Source organism: Triticum urartu, chromosome 5A, assembly GCF_056163025.1.
Source record: "Triticum urartu cultivar PI428250 chromosome 5A, HENAU_Tu73, whole genome shotgun sequence".
NCBI classification, from domain to species: domain Eukaryota; kingdom Viridiplantae; phylum Streptophyta; class Magnoliopsida; order Poales; family Poaceae; genus Triticum; species Triticum urartu.
The window spans coordinates 411,509,100-411,525,766 of NC_141877.1; the positions used below are offsets into that span (position 1 = coordinate 411,509,100).

The 16,667-nt window shown below is 47.0% G+C and overlaps 1 protein-coding gene across 1 annotated transcript in view; it reads left to right on the forward strand.

Annotated features, from left to right (window-relative positions):
- Positions 1 to 1,615: 1,615 nt before the first annotated feature.
- LOC125556074 (zinc finger BED domain-containing protein RICESLEEPER 1-like) overlaps positions 1,616 to 16,667 on the forward strand; it is an 87,955-nt gene continuing 72,903 nt past the window's right edge. Inside the window, exon 1 of the mRNA XM_087524056.1 lies at positions 1,616 to 1,723. Within this exon, the coding sequence (XP_087380182.1) occupies positions 1,619 to 1,723 (105 nt within the window). The 5' untranslated portion in view covers positions 1,616 to 1,618. The remainder of the gene's footprint in view (positions 1,724 to 16,667) is intronic.

Consider the following 16,667-nt stretch of genomic DNA (forward strand, 5'->3'; position numbering starts at 1 on the left):
AAGACAGGCACAGAGTACAGGAAGCGTAAGCATAGGATAACTCAGGATGAAGACAAACAGACTGAAGAAGTTGAATTGAGGAAATTGAGAAAGTCTTCAGTCAAAGTCTTCAAACACAGATATGAACAAACACACAACACAGTTATGAGGAAATGAAAGAGTTGAGGGAATAGAACCAGTAAGCTTGGTGAAGACAATGATTTGGTAGACCAGTTCCAACTGCTGTCTCAGTTGTACGTCTGGTTGGAGCGGCTGAGTATTTAAACTCGAGGACACACAGTCCCGGACACCCAGTCAAGGACACTTAGTCCAAGACACCCAGTCATCACCGTATTCTCCTTCAACTAAGGTCACACAGACCTCGTCCAATCACTCGTGGTAAGTCTTCAGGCGACTTCCAAACCTTCACAAACTTGGTCACCCGGTGATCCACAATTCCTCTTGGATGCTCTAGACCATGACGCCTAACCGTTTGGAAGAAGCACAGTCTTCAAAGGTAACAAGCATCGGATCCACTCAGGATCAATCTCTTCAATGATGCTCAATCACTTGGGGTTTGTAGGTGTTTGGGTTTTGGGTTTTTGGTTTTTCCTCACTTGATGATTTTCGCTCAAAGTCCTTAGAGGATGGGTTGCTCTCAAATGACAAGTGCCAGTTTCTCTCGGAGCAGCCAACCAGCTAGTGGTTGTAGGGGGCGGCTATTTATAGCCTAGGGAGCAGCCCGACATGATAAGACATAAACGCCCTTCAATGATATGACCGTTAGGTGGATAGATATTTTTGGACAGCTGGCGCATAGCACAGCAACGGTCGGAATTTTGAGTAGTAAAATCCTCAGGGCTATCATGTTCCTCACTGTGTAAGCAATCCGCACTGGCGAATTCCTAACTCCTCGGTTAGGAAAAATTCGTCAGAGACCAGAAGAACTTCGTCTTTGTCACTGAAGAAATTGACTGAACCGTATGGATTTCCAATGGCTTCACTCGAAGGGATTGGTAGGTGTAGGATTTTGAGTTGAGCATCACATGGAAATTTTCCTTAGTATTTCCTCGACCCCCTTTAACAGTACGGTGTTTCCTATGACTCAAGAAAGAGAAAAACAAAACTATGAAAATGAAGGTCTTCAAGCTTCATATTCCTCGCATGAATATCAAGTCTTCACGGACATACCAATTTCTTCACTTTCAAAGTCTTCATGAAAGTCTTCAGAAATACCAAAATCTTCAGTCGAAGATATTCATTTTTAGGGGTCGACTTTTCCTGTAAATATCAAACTCCTCATAGACTTATAGACCTGTGTACACTCACAAACGCATTAGTCCCTTAACCTATAAGTCTTCAATACACCAAAATCACTAAGGGGCACTAGATGCACTTACAGAAAAGAACAATGCCATGGTGATCGCAACCATCTTTGATCCACGGTACACATGCTTGCTATTTTTACTCCAATGGTTGCCGTTTTTTACTCATATGCTTGTTGTTTTTACTCGTATGCTTTCTAATTCACTCCAATGCTATCATCTTTGATCCTAGGTACAAGATGGGTTACATAGAGTGGGCCTTTGGAGAACTATATGGAGAAGGAAGTTAGAGGTTTAAGACTGAGATCAAAATCATGGAGAAAGAGTTGGCGGCCTTGTATGACAAATGTGTTGCTCAAGATAAGCGAGCTGGAAATGGAGAAAGTTCATCTTCCTCTACAAACATTCCTAGTATCCTGGTTCAAGCTGTTGGGGAACGTAGTAATTTCAAAAAAAATCCTATGCACACACAAGATCATGGTGATGCATAGCAACGAGAGGGAAGAGTATCATCCACGTACCCTTGTAGACCGTAAGGGGAAGCGTTATGAGAACACGGTTGATGTAGTCGAACGTCTTCACGATCCGACCGATCCAAGTACCGAACTCATGGCACCTCCGAGTTCAGCACACGTTCAGCTCGATGACGTCCCACAAACTCTGATCCAGCAGAGCTTCATGGGAGAGTTCCGTCAGCACGACGGTGTGTTGACGGTGATGATGTTGCTACCGACGCAGGGCCTCATCTAAGCACCGCTACGATATCATCAAGGTGGATTATGGTGGAGGGGGGCACCATACACGGCTAAGGGATCAATGATCAACTTGTGTGTATAGAGGTGCCCCCTTCCCCCGTATATAAAGGAGCAAGGGGGGAGGTCGTCCAGCCCTCTATGGCGCGCCAGGAGGAGGAGTCCTCCTCCTAGTAGGAGTAGGACTCCCCTCTTTCCTACTCCTACTAGGAGGGGGAAAGGAAGGGGGAGAGGGAAAAGGAAAGGGGGGCGCCTCCCCCCTCTCCTAGTCCAATTCGGACCAAAAGGGGAGGGGCGCACGGACTGCACTAGTCCAGCCCTCTCTCTCTCCACTAAGGCCCATAAGGCCCATTATTTCTCCCGGGGTGGTTCCGGTAACCCTCCGGCACTCTGGTTTTCTCCGAAATCACCCGGAACACTTGCTGTGTCTGGATATAGTCATCCAATATATCGATCTTTACGTCTCGACTATTTCGAGACTCCTCTTCATGTTCGTGATCATATCCGGGACTACGAACTACCTTCGATACATCAAAACACAAAAACTCATAATACCGATCGTCACCGAACTTTAAGCGTGCGGACCCTACGGGTTCGATAACTATGTAGACATGACATAGACACATCTCCGGTCAATAACCAATAGCGAAACCTGGATGTTCATATTGGCTCCCACATATTCTACAAAGATCTTTATCGGTCAAACCGCATAACAGCATACGTTGTTCCCTTTGTCATCGGTATGTTACTTGCCCGAGATTCGATCGTCGGTATCTCAACACCTAGTTCAATCTCATTACTGGCAAGTCTCTTTACTCATTCTGTAATGCATCATCCTGCAACTAACTCATTAGTTACAATGCTTGCAAGGCTTATGGTGATGTGCATTACCGAGTGGGCCCAGAGATACCTCTCCGACAATCAGAGTGACAAATCCTAACGTTGATCTATGTCAACTCAGCAAGTACCATCGGAGACACCTGTAGAGCACCTTTATAATCACCCAGTTATGTTGTGACGTTTGGTAGCACACAAAGTGTTCCTCCGGTAATCGGGAGTTACATAATCTCATAGTCATAGGAACATGTATAAGTCATGAAGAAAGCAATAGTAGTAAACTAAAACGATCAAGTGCTAAGCTGACGAAATGGGTCAAGTCAATCACATCATTCTCATAATGATGCAATCCCGTTTATCAAATGACAACTCATGTCTATGGTTAGGAAACATAACCATCTTTGATCAACGAGCTAGTCAAGTAGAGGCATACAAGTGACAATCTGTTTGTCTATGTATTCACACATGTATCATGTTTCCGGTTAATATAATTCTAGCATGAATAATAAACATTTATCATGATATAAGGAAATAAATAATGACTTTATTATTGCCTCTAGGGCATATTTACTTCAGTCTCCCACTTGCACTAGAGTCAATAATCTAGATTACATAGTAATGATTCTAACACCCATGGAGTCTTGGTGCTGATCATGTTTTTCTCATGAGAGAGGCTTAGTCAACGGGTCTGCAACATTCAGATCCGTATGTATCTTGAAAATCTCTATGTCTCCCACCTAGACTTGATCGCGGATGGAATTGAAGTATATCTTGATGTGCTTGGTTCACTTGTGAAATCTGGATTCCTTTGCCAAGGCAATTGCACCGGTATTGTCACAAAAGATTTTAATTGGACCCGATGCACTAGGTATGACACCTAGATCGGATATGAACTCCTTCATCCAGACTCCTTCATTTGCTGCTTCCGAAGCAGCAATGTACTCCGCTTCACACGTGGATCCCGCAACGACGCTTTGTTTAGAACTGCTCCAACTGACAGCTCCACCATTCAATATAAACATGTATCTGGTTTGCGGTTTAGAATCGTCTGGATCAGTGTCAAAGCTTGCATCAACATAACCATTTACGATGAGCTGTTTGTCACCTGCATAAACGAGAAACATATCCTTAGTCCTTTTCAGGTATTTCAGGATGTTCTTGACCGCTATTAGGTGATCCACTCCTGGATTACTTTGGTACCTCCCTGCTAAACTAATATCAAGGCACACATCAGGTCTGGTACATAGCAGTGCATACATGATAGAGCCTATGGCTGAAGCATAGGGAACATCTTTCATTTTCTCTCTATCTTCTGAAGTGGTCGGGCATTGAGTCTTACTCATCTTCACACCTTGTAACACAGGCAAGAATCCCTTCTTTTCCTGATCCATTTTGAACTTCTTCAAAACTTTGTCAAGGTATGTGCTTTGTGAAAGTCCAATTAAGCGTCTTGATCTATCTCTATAGATCTTGATGCCCAATATGTAAGCAGCTTCACCGAGGTCTTTCATTGAAAAACTCTTATTAAATATCCTTTTATACTATCTAGAAATTCTATATCATTTCCAATTAACAATATGTCATCCACATATAATATTAGAAATGCTACAGAGCTCCCACTCACTTTCTTGTAAATACACGCTTCTCCAAAAGTATGTATAAAACCATATGCTTTGATCACACTATCAAAATGTTTATTCCAACTCCGAGAGGCTTGCACCAGTCCATAAATGGATCGCTGGAGCTTGCACATTTTGTTAGCACCCTTTGGATCGATAAAACCTTCAGGTTGCATCATATACAACTCTTCTTCCAGAAATCCATTCAGGAATGCAGTCTTTACATCCATTTGCCAAATTTCATAATCATAAAATGCGGCAATAGCTAACATGATTCGGACGGACTTAAGCATCGCTACGGGTGAGAAGGTCTCATCGTAGTCAACTCCTTGAACTTGTCGAAAACCTTTCGCAACAAGTCAGGCTTTGTACACAGTAACATTACCATCAGTGTCTATCTTCTCCTTGAAGATCCATTCATTCTCGATGGCTTGCCGATCATCGGGCAAGTCAACCAAAGTCCACGCTTTGTTCTCATACATGGATCCCATCTCAGATTTCATGGCGTCAAGCCATTTTGCGGAATCTGGGCTCATCATCGCTTCCTCATAGTTCGTAGGTTTGTCATGGTCTAGTAACATGACTTCCAGAACAGCATTACCGTACCTCTCTGGTGCCGATCTTACTGTCGTTGACCTACCAGGTTCGGTAGTAACTTGATCTGAAGTTTCATGATCATCATCATTAGCTTCCTCACTAATTGGTGTAGCTGTCACAGAAAGCGGTTTCTGTGATGAACTACTTTCCAATAAGGGAGCAGGTACAGTTACCTCATCAAGTTCTACTTTCCTCCCATTCACTTCTTTTGAGAGAAACTCCTTCTCTAGAAAGGATCCATTCTTAGCAACAAAAGTCTTGCCTTCGGATCTGTGATATAAGGTGTACCCAAATGTCTCTTTTGGGTATCCTATAAAGACACATTTCTCCGATTTGGGTTTGAGCTTTAGGTTGAAGCTTTTTCACATAAGCATCGTAGCCCCAAACTTTTAGGAAACGACAACTTTGGTTTCTTGCCAAACCACAGTTCATAAGGAGTCATCTCAACGGATTTAGATGGTGCCCTATTTAACGTGAATGCAGCCGTCTCTAAAGCATAACCCCAAAATGATAGCAGTAAATCAGTAAGAGACATCATAGATAGCACCATATCTAGTAAAGTACGATTACGACATTCCGAGACACCATTATGCTGTGGTGTTCCGGGTGGCGTGTGTTGTGAAACTATTCCGCATTGTTTCAAATCAAGACCAAACTCGTAATTCAAATATTCTCCTCCACGATCAGATTGTAGAAACATTATTTTCTTGTTATGATGATTTTCCACTTCACTCTGAAATTCTTTGAACTTTTCAAATGTTTCGGACTTATGTTTCATCAAGTAGATATACCCATATCTGCTCAAATCATCTGTGAAGGTGAGAAAATAACGATACCCCCGCGAGCCTCAATATTCATTGGACCACATACATCAGTATGTATGATTTCCAAAAAATCTGTTGCTCGCTCCATAGTTCCGGAGAACGGCGTTTTAGTCATCTTGCCCATGAGGCACAGTTTGCAAGTACCAAGTGATTCCAAAAGTCCATCAGAATGGAGTTTCTTCATGAGGTTTATACCAATATGACCTAAACGGCAGTGCCACAAATAAGTTGCACTATCATTATCAACTCTGCATGTTTTAGCTTCAATACTATGAATATGTGTATCTCCACTATCGAGATTCAAAAAGAATAGACCACTCTTTAAGGGTGGATGACCATAAAGATATTACTCATATAAATAGAACAACCATTATTCTCTGATTTAAATGAATAACCGTCTTGCATCAAACAAGATCAAGATATAATGTTCATGCTTAACGCTGGCACCAAATAACAATTATTCAGGTCTAATACTAACCCCGAAGGTAGATGTAGAGGTAGCGTGCCGACTGCAATCACATCGACTTTGGAACCATTTCCCACGCGCATTGTCACCTCGTCCTTTGCCAATCTTCGCTTAATCCGTAGTCCCTGTTTCGAGTTGCAAATATTAGCAACAGAACCAGTATCAAATACCCAGGCACTACTGCGAGAATTAGTAAGGTACACATCAATAACATGTATATCACATATACCTTTGTTCACCTTGCCATCCTTCTTATCCGCCAAATACTTGGGGCAGTTCTGCTTCCAGTGACCAGTCTGTTTGCAGTAGAAGCACTCTGTCTCAGGCTTAGGTCCAGACTTGGATTTCTTCTCTTGAGCAGCAACTTTTTTGCCGTTCTTCTTGAAGTTCCCTTTCTTCTTCCCTTTACCCTTTTTCTTGAAACTGGTGGTCTTGTTAACCATCAACACTTGATGCTCCTTCTTGATTTCTACCTCCACAGCCTTTAGCATTGCGAAGAGCTCGGGAATTGTTTTATTCATCCCTTGCATGTTATAGTTCAACACGGAGCTCTTGTAGCTTGGTGGCAGTGATTGAAGAACTCTGTCAATGACACTATCAACAGGAATATTAATTCATAGTTGAGTCAAGTGGTTATGGTACCTAGACATTCTGAGTATATGTTCACTGACAGAACTATTCTCCTCCATCTTGCAGCTGTATAACTTATTGGAGACTTCATATCTCTCAATTCAGGCATTTGCTTGAAATATTAACTTCAACTCCTGAAACATCTCATATGATCCATCACGTTCAAAACGTCATTAAAGTCCTAGTTCTAAGACGTAAAGCCTGGCACATTGAACTATCGAGTAATCATCAGCTTTGCTCTGCCAGACATTCATAACATCTGGTGTTGCTCCTGTAGCTCGTTTGGCACTTAGCGGTGCTTCCAGGACGTAATTCTTCTTTGTAGCAATGAGGATAATCCTCAAGTTACGGACCCAGTCCGTGTAATTGCTACCATCATCTTTCAACTTTGCTTTCTCAAGGAACGCATTAAAATTCAACGGACAACAGCACGGGCCATCTATCTACAACAACATAGACATGCAAATTACTATCAGGTACTAAGTTCATGATAAATTAAGGTTTAGTTCATCAAATTATTAAAGAACTCCCACTTAGATAGACATCCCTCTAATCATCTAAGTGATCACGTGATCTGTATCAACTAAACCATGTCCGATCATCACGTGAGATGGAGTGGTTTCCAATGGTGAACATCAATATGTTGATCATATCTTATATATGATTCACGCTCGACCTTTCAGTCTCAAGTGTTCTGAGGCCATATCTGCATATGCTAGGCTTGTCAAGTTTAACCCGAGTATTATGCATGTGCAAAACTGGCTTGCACCTGTTGTATGTGAACGTAGAGCTTATCACACCCGATCATCACGTGGTGTCTCGGCACGACGAACTTTCGCAACGGTGCATACTTAGGGAGAACACTTGTACCTTGAAATTTAGTGAGAGATCATCTTATAATGCTACCATCGATCTAAGCAAAATAAGATGCATAAAAGATAAACATCACATGCAATCAATATAAGTGATATGATATGGCCACCATCATCTTGTGCTTGTGATCTCCATCTCCGAAGCACCGTCATGATAACCATTGTCACTAGCGCGACACCTTGATCTCCATCGTAGCATCGTTGTCGTCTCGCCAACTATTGCTTCTACGACTATCGCTACCGCTTAGTGATAAAGTAAAGAAATTACAGCGTGATTGCATTGCATACAATAAAGCGACAACCATATGGCTCATGCCAGTTGCCGATAACTCGGTTACAAAACATTATCATCTCATACAACAAAATATAGCATCATGTCTTGACCATATCAAACCACAACATTCCCTGCAAAAACAAGTTAGACGTCCTCTACTTTGTTGTTGCAAGTTTTACGTGGCTGCTAAAGGCTGAGCAAGAACCGTTCTTACCTATGCATCAAAACCACAACGATAGTTTGTCAAGTTAGTGTTGTTTTAACCTTCTCAAGGACCGGGCGTAGCCACACTCGGTTCAACTAAAGTTGGAGAAACTGACACCCGCCAGCCACCTATGTGCAAAGCACTTCGGTACAACCAGTCTCGCGTAAGCGTACGCGTAATGTCGGTCCAGGCCGCTTCATCCAACAATACCGACGAACCAAAGTATGACATGCTGGTAAGCAGTATGACTTGTATTGCCCACAACTCACTTGTGTTCTACTCGTGCATATAACATCTACGCATAAACCTGGCTCGGATGCCACTATTGGGGAACATAGTAATTTCAAAAAAATCCTACGCACACGCAAGATCATGGTGATGCATAGCAATGAGAGGGAAGAGTATCATCCACGTACCCTCGTAGACCATAAGTGGAAGCGTTATTAGAACGCGGTTGATGTAGTCGAACGTCTTCATGAACCGACCGATCCAAGTACCGAACGCATGGCACCTCCGAGTTCAGCACACGTTCAGCTCGATGACGTCCCACGAACTCTGATCCAGCAGAGCTTCACAGGAGAGTTTCGTCAGCACGACGGCGTGTTGACGATGATGATGTTGCTACCAACACAGGGCTTCGCCTAAGCACCGCTACGATATGATAGAGGTGGATTATGGTGGAGGGGGCACCGTACACGGCTAAGGGATCAATGATCAACTTGTGTGTCTAGAGGTGCCCCCTGCCCCCGTATATAAAGGAGAAAGGGGGGAGGCCGGCTGGCCCTCTATGGCGCGCCAAAGGAGGGATCCTCCTCCTAGTAGGAGTAGGACTCCCCTCTTTCCTACTCCTACTAGGAGGGGGAAAGCAAGGGGGAGAGGGAGAAGGGAAGGGGGGCGCCTGTTGTGGTTCTAAGACTGACAGTAGAGTCGGGGGGTGAGAATGTAGAGGCAAGATCCTAGCTATGGAGGAGTTGTACACACGAGTTTTGCGAGTTCAGGCCCTTCTCGTAGGAAGTAACAGCCCTACGTCTCGGAGCCCTGAGGCGGTCGTTTGTATATATGTGTGTGAATTACAGAAAGTGCGAACCCTTGTCCCAGAGGAGGGGGTGGATTATATAGAGTGCGCCAGGACCCCAGCTCCCCTCCGATACACAGGGTTCAATGCTCATAAAGGTGGGGGCGTTACTGGTAACGTCTACAATAAAGTGTTATAAATGCCTATAAAGCTATGGTTTAAGTCATGACCGTTGCAGAGTGGAGGGTTTCTCATCTTCTAGTGGTCGAGTGTCTTCAAGGTGGTCGACTGAACACATCTTCATGGTCGAGTGGATGATGTTTTCTCTTCGACTACTTCTGATTCTTTGTAGAGATGTCCTTGGGGAGGGTATGTTAGACAGATCCATGACCCTACCCTAGGTACATAGCTTCATCATTAGCCCCCGAATGGATCAGGGTTTGAGTGGGGAAGGAGTTGGGAACACTTCCGACCCATTCTTTGTGCTATGAGTATATCTTGTTCTGGAACAATGAGTTGAGGTCAGGACGTCGATTCCTCTCTCGGTCGCCTTGGTCCATTCTTGGTTTTTGTCGAGTGAATTTTCACGGTAGGATTCCGAATGATGATGTAGAGGATGTTTGTCTTTAGTCTGACAGGTTGTTCTACTCTCCGCGGATCTCGCGGGATTCGAATTTTGGGAAGTGCGCTAGACAGACGAAACCGAGGTTATCGGGACGGATTAGGCAAGTCTCCTCGATCCCCACGCCACCTTTTTCGCCATGTACTGCACGCGCGACTGTTGCTGGATTTGTTTAGATCACCTGGGTCCACCAGTCAGTCACTCGGTGACGACCTTATAAAAGGCCCCGGACCAGGCCTCTGCCCCGTGCGCTCCCATTCTCTCTTCTTCTTCTCCCGATATCTCCGCCACGCTCGCCTCCGCCCTCGTCGCCAGAACTTTGCTCGAGCTTGACCCGTCGCCACGGGGAAGGAGAGGACGGTGGCGCTGGAACGCGCGAAGAAGGCGACAGCGAAGGCGAAGGGCAAGCGGACCAGCCGGGGAGGATCCTCGTCGAGATCCGGCCTGCCGGCGGGCTGGATCCAGGGCGACTGGATCCCCTCGACAATCACCCAGGACGACCTCGACGACCTAGTGGAGGGGGGACTGATCCCCCACAAGTCGGCACGGCTCCCGGGGAATGAAACCGAGCCGCAGCCAAGGGAGGGTGAGTGTGTTCTCCTCGCCACCCAGTAGATCGCGGATTCTCACTGCCTCCCCATCCTTTCTCCCGGGGTTTTTTGAACTTCTTTGGGGCTCAACTCCACCATTTCACTCCGAACACGATAGTCTATCTGGCCGCTTTCGTGTCGATGTGTGAAAACTTCTAGGGCTGTCGACCGCACTGGGGTCTTTTCAAACACATCTTCACCTGCCGCTCCCAGTCGGTCAAACAGGCCAAGTCGAGTGACGAGAAGACTCAAGTGATCCAGATGTGCGGGGGTCTGGGGATCCAGATGAGGAGCAAGAGTACTTTCCCAGCCATGATTCTTCCCGACTCAGTCCGGGGCTGGAAGTCGACTTGGTTCTACTGCAAGGATCAGCTGACCCCGGGTCAGTCGACTGGACTTCCTCCCTTTTCCTTGGCTCGAGTGGAGAAGCCCGCCCCCCTGAAGGTAGTTCCAGAAGAGAAGGCGCAGGTCAAGGTGCTGGTCGAGCGGGTCGTCCAGCTTGTCCGCGACGGGGTGACCGGGATGGACCTGCTGGAGGTCTTTCTCGGTCGACGCATCCAACCTCTTCAGGTGCGTGATCATCCAATGTGGATGTACTCTGGGCTCGAGGATTCCACTCGGATCCACCCAGAGGGCGTCAACGAGGATACCTTGGTGAAGTGGTTGATGGGGATCACCAGCAACAAAGACAACCGTCGGGGGTCTAGGAGGGTGATTCCATTCGACAACTCGAACCAGCCGGAGCAGGTATAATTCTGTCCTATCAAGTATCTTTCCGATTCACCGAGTAATATCTTGTTTATGGTTTATTGAATTTCCTTTGATCGTTGTCCTTTCAGGCCCTCATTGACATGTACTCAATGCCCAACGGAGTGCAGGACCAAGAGGCCGAGGAAGAAGGGAGCGGTGGTGAGAGCGGCGAGGAGCATTCGGATGCCGAGGAAGAAGAGGAGAGCGACTAATCGACTGATGACAAAGAAGTCGACTCGCCTCCTCGCAGGGAGAGGAGATCCAAACACGCTCATGACCCGGCGAGCGCTCCGGACTTGGTGGCCGCGCCGATTGGTCAGTCTTCGAAGCGCCCCAGGACGTCTTCTCCAACGCCGATTGAGAAGTCTCCAAAGCAGTCCAAAGTTGCGCCGCCCCCAGCGCCGAGAGCGCCGAAAGCCACCTCCTCCAAACTGCCAAAAGCTTTACCCAGGATCAAAGTGACCGTTCCTACTATCTCCGGGTAACCATCTGACTTGTCCTTTTCGTCGACTCGATTAACCGGACATAACTGATTGAATGCGGGTCTTTGCAGTGCCGCTACGTCAGGAACTTCTTCTTTCCAGTACTGGGACGAGGAAATAGAAGATGCTGTAACCTCCAACCCAGGTATCAACTCTTGCGATTTTGTTCTTGATTCTTTGGTCAATTGTGTTCTAGTGGTTCACTTGGGGTCGAATGATCTGCCTTGCAGCTCCACCCAACATCATTGATCTTCCAGATGACGATGAAGATGTGGCTCTTAAGCCCAGGAAGAGCAAGAAGGTAGCGGCTGGCAGGATGGCTCGGCAAGAACCAACTACAACACCTCCTGTCTGTCAACCTGAAGACGCGGGCAGGGCCTCTGTGACCTTCGCTGCACCCTTGTCAAGTGGGCATCCCGCACCATCGACTACACCTATGATTCCTTCAGCTGTCCAACCCCACACCACGGAGCTCCAAGCTGTCGCACCTGGGTCGACTGCTCACTTTTTCACCAGCTACCCCGTCCCGGACAACCAGTTGGAAGCGGCTGCGTAAGCCATCTGACAGGCTGACATGATGATGGAGCGGGTGAAGACGGTGCATGAGAACAGCCAGGCTGCCTACGACGCGAGTGCTGCCCTTTGGGCCAATGTCCAAGTGAGTAGACTTTCCAACTGTTTTTGCTCTATGAGGAAGTGTCACTCGAAAAAATCTTCTTCTTCATAATCTGCGGTTGTTTGCGTCGAATTAGAGCACCCACTGGGTGTTTTTTTTGGTAGTTTCGTTCTTCCACTCGGTCTGGGTGAGTGGGATCTAAACCGGTGGGGGCACGCTAAGTGCACCCACTGGGTGTAGTCCCCGAGACCGCGGTCGACTGCTGGCGGTTGACTGGGGTCTGAGTTCTTCTTTCCTTTCTTTTGTACTCCTTACACTCGACTCAGGAGGACCGGTCGAGTAGTTTCGTTCGTCCACTCGGTCTGGGCGAGTGGGATCTGAACCGGTGGGGGCACGCCAAGTGCACCCACTAGGTGTAGTCCCCGAGACCGCAGTCGACTGCTGGCAGTCGGCTGGGGTCTGAGCAGGTTTTTTTTGGGCCGGGCGGACCGGTCGAGTTGAGTCTTAATCAGCGGGGGCACGCCAAGTGCACCCACTAGGTGTAGCCCCTGAGACCGTAGTCGACTGTGTGTAGTCGGCTGGGGTCTAAGCGAACTTCTTTAGGTTTTATTCACTCGGAAGTAAACAACTTTTTGATCTTATCGACTGATCTGTCTTTTGCCTTCTGCAGAAGTCTTGCACTCCCATTTCTAAGTTTTCTAAACTTGAGGAGAAGCAGAGGCAACTCAACCTCGACTTGGAATTAGCCCAGCAGAATCTGAAGAAAGCTCAAGACGAAGCCGCTGGTATGGAAGGTAACTGACAGTCGACTGATTTTCAATACATTTCTTTGATCTCTTCTTTGATTCGATTGCTTCTTTTGCAGAGAAAATGAAGTTGGCTCTGGAGAAGAAGGAATCAGACCTCGCCGCCGCGCAAAAAGCAGCCCAAGATAAAACTGCTCTCGCAGACCAGAAGCTTGCTTCAATCGGAACGCTGGAAGGAGAGGTGACCAAACTGAAATCTTGTGTTCATGAAGCTAACCGCGAAGTGACCAGTCTGAAGAAGGACAAGGTCGCCCTGAATGAAAAGCTGGAGTCTGCGATCCACAAGAGGAATGACACGGAAGCCTATCTGAGGACTCTTGCCAACAAGCTTTATCTCATGCTGGAAGGTATTTCTTTTAATCCGACTATGTTCATGCTTGCGATCGGATCTTGCTCGGTCGATTGACTAATTTTTGCTGCAGAATTCAGTTAAGACTTCAACGAGGAAATTGGAAGGGTCGAGATGGGTCTGGACCCTATCGCTTCTCCAGTCTGCGACGAAACTGCGATGAACGTGCTCCGACTGGAGTCCCATATTGCCAGCGCCATAAGCTACCTCGCGCTCCTGAAGGAGTTAGTCTCCCGAATCGACTCATCGCTTTGGCCGGAGGTGACGCTCCGGAACGACCTGGAATCCTTGATGACTCGACTGAACGAAATCCCTGACCGAGTGCAAGAATTGAAGAAATCCTCCACCCGGTGTGGTGCTGACGTGGCGCTGTCCTTGGTGTGAGTCCATTACAAGGAAGTTCGTGAAGACAAGCTGGCTGTGATCAAAGTCGCTAACACCAAAAAGCATGACTTCCAGTCCTTCATGGAGACTTTCATTACTGCCGCCACTCGGATAGCTGATGGGATCGACCTGGACTCGTTCGTGGAGCCTGCCAGCCCTCCTCCGGCCGAGTGAACAAACTTATGAAACTTGAATCTACTTTAAATTTGCCTCGGAATGCCGAGTGATTGCTGTAACCATTGAAGTCCTTCGGGCTTGGTGCCTGAGTACTTTTGATTTCCTGCTTGGAACTTTTAGGATTTATCTGAATTTGGTTTATTTCCGAATGTGCTTGCTTTTGCCTTCGAATGGACTTTGCTCACTGCTCGGAACGCTTCGTCGTCCTTGCGGATAGGGATAGAGCGGACGTTGTACTTGTGCCGTAGCTCCGAATGAGAAGGTTGCAGTCGACCTGCACCTCATCATCCTTGCGGATAGGGATGGAGCGGACGTTGTACTTGTGTCGTAGCTCCGAAGGAGAAGGTTGCAGTCAACCTGCACCTCGTCATCCTTGTGGATAGGGATGGAGCGGATGTTGTACTTATGCCGCAGCTGCGAAGGAGAAGGTTGCAGTTGACCTGCACCTTGTCATCCTTGCGGATAGGGATGGAGCGGACGTTGTACTTGTGCCGCAGCTCCGAAGGAGAAGGTTGTAGTTGACCTGCACCTCATCATCCTTGCGGATAGGGATGGAGCGGACGTTGTACTTGTGCCGCAGCTCCGAAGGAGAAGGTTGCAGCCGACCTGTACCTCATCGTCCTTGCGGATAGGGGTATGTTTCAAACTTAGGCGAATACTGGACTACAGCTAAGCCCTCGAGTGGAAGGATTGCTCTCCACTCGGTAGGATTTTCTTCAAACTTAGGAGAATACCGGACTGCAGCTAAGCCTCCTAGTGAGAGAACTTAGGCGAGTGTTGGACTGCAGCTAAACCTCTGAGTGAGAGGATTGCTCTCCACTCGGTAGGATTTTTTAAACTTTGGCGAGTACTGGACTGCAGCTAAGTCTCTTAGTGAGAGAACTTAGGAGACTAGTGGACTGCAACTAAGCCCCCGAGTGGGAGGATTGCTCTCCACTCGGTAGGATTTTTCAAACTTTGGCGAGTACTGGACTGCAGCTAAGTCTCTTAGTGAGAGAACTTAGGCGAGTACTGGACTACAGCTAAGCCCCCGAGTGGGAGGATTGCTCTCCACTCGGTAGGATTTTTTCAAACTTAGGCGAGTACTAGACTGCAGCTATGTCTCTTAGTGAGAGAACTTAGGCGAGCACTGGACTGCAGCTAAGCCCCCGAGTTGGAGGATTGTTCTCCACTCGGTAGGATTTTTTCAATCTTTGGCGAGTACTGGACTGTAGCTAAGTCTCTTAGTGAGAGAACTTAGGCGAGTACTGGACTGCAGCTAAGCCCCCGAGTGGGAGGATTGCTCTCCACTCAGTAGGATTTTTTCAAACTTAGGCGAGTACTGGACTGCAACTAAGTCTCTTAGTGAGAGAACTTAGGCGAGTACTGGACTGCAGCTAAGTCTCTTAGTGAGAGAACTTAGGCGAGTACTAGACTGCAGCTAAGCCCCCGAGTGGGAGGATTTCTCTCCACTCGGTAGGATTTTTTCAAACTTAGGCAAGTGCTGGACTGCAGCTAAGCCCCCAAGTGGGGGGATTTCTCTCCACTCTGTAGGATTTTTCAAACTTAGGCGAGTACCGGACTGCAGCTAAGTCTCTTACTGAGAGAACTTAGGCGAGTGCTGGACTGCAGCTAAGCCTCTGAGTGGGAGGATTGCTCTCCACTCGGTAGGATTTTTCAAACTTAGGCGAGTACTGGACTACAGCTAAGTCTCTTAGTGAGAGAACTTAGGTGAGTACTGGACTGCAGCTAAGCCCCTGAGTGGGAGGATTGCTCTCCACTTGGTAGGATTTTTTCGAACTTAGGCGAGTACCAGACTGCAGCTAAGTCTCTTAGTGAGAGAACTTAGGCGAGTGCTGGACTGTAGCTAAGCCTCCGAGTGGGAGGATTGCTCTCCACTCGGTAGGATTTTTCAAACTTAGGCGAGTACTGGAGTTCAGCTAAGTCTCTCAGTGAGAGAACTTAGGCGAGTACTGACTGCAGCTAAGCCCCCGAGTGGGAGGATTGTTCTCCACTCGGTAGGATTTTTTTGAACTTAGGCGAAACGGATTCGCGACTAAGCCCACCCACTGGGGGATTTCAGAAGTAAATAAGAACACAACAATCGAATGATAGGACCATAAGCTCTTGTCTTTGATAAACAAATTACAAAGGTGTTTCTTATTACATCTTATTCAAACGAATGCTTAAGTATAAAAGGGGTGGAGCAGCTCCGCGTTCCAAGCCCGTGGCTCGTCTTTCTGATGCTCAATGCTGTAAAGGTGGTATGCTCCATTGTGGAGAACTTTGGTGATGATGAAGGGGCCATCCCAAGTCGGGGCAAGCTTGTGTGGTTTCTGTTGATCCACTCGAAGAACCAGGTCTCCTTGAAACGCTCGACCCCTCACATTTCTGGTGTGGAATCGACGCAAGTCTTGCTTATAGATGGTCGAGCGGATCAAGGCCATCTCTCTTTCCTCTTCTAAGAGATCGACTGAATCTTGTCGGGCCAGCTCTGCTTCCTCTTCGGAGAAGAGC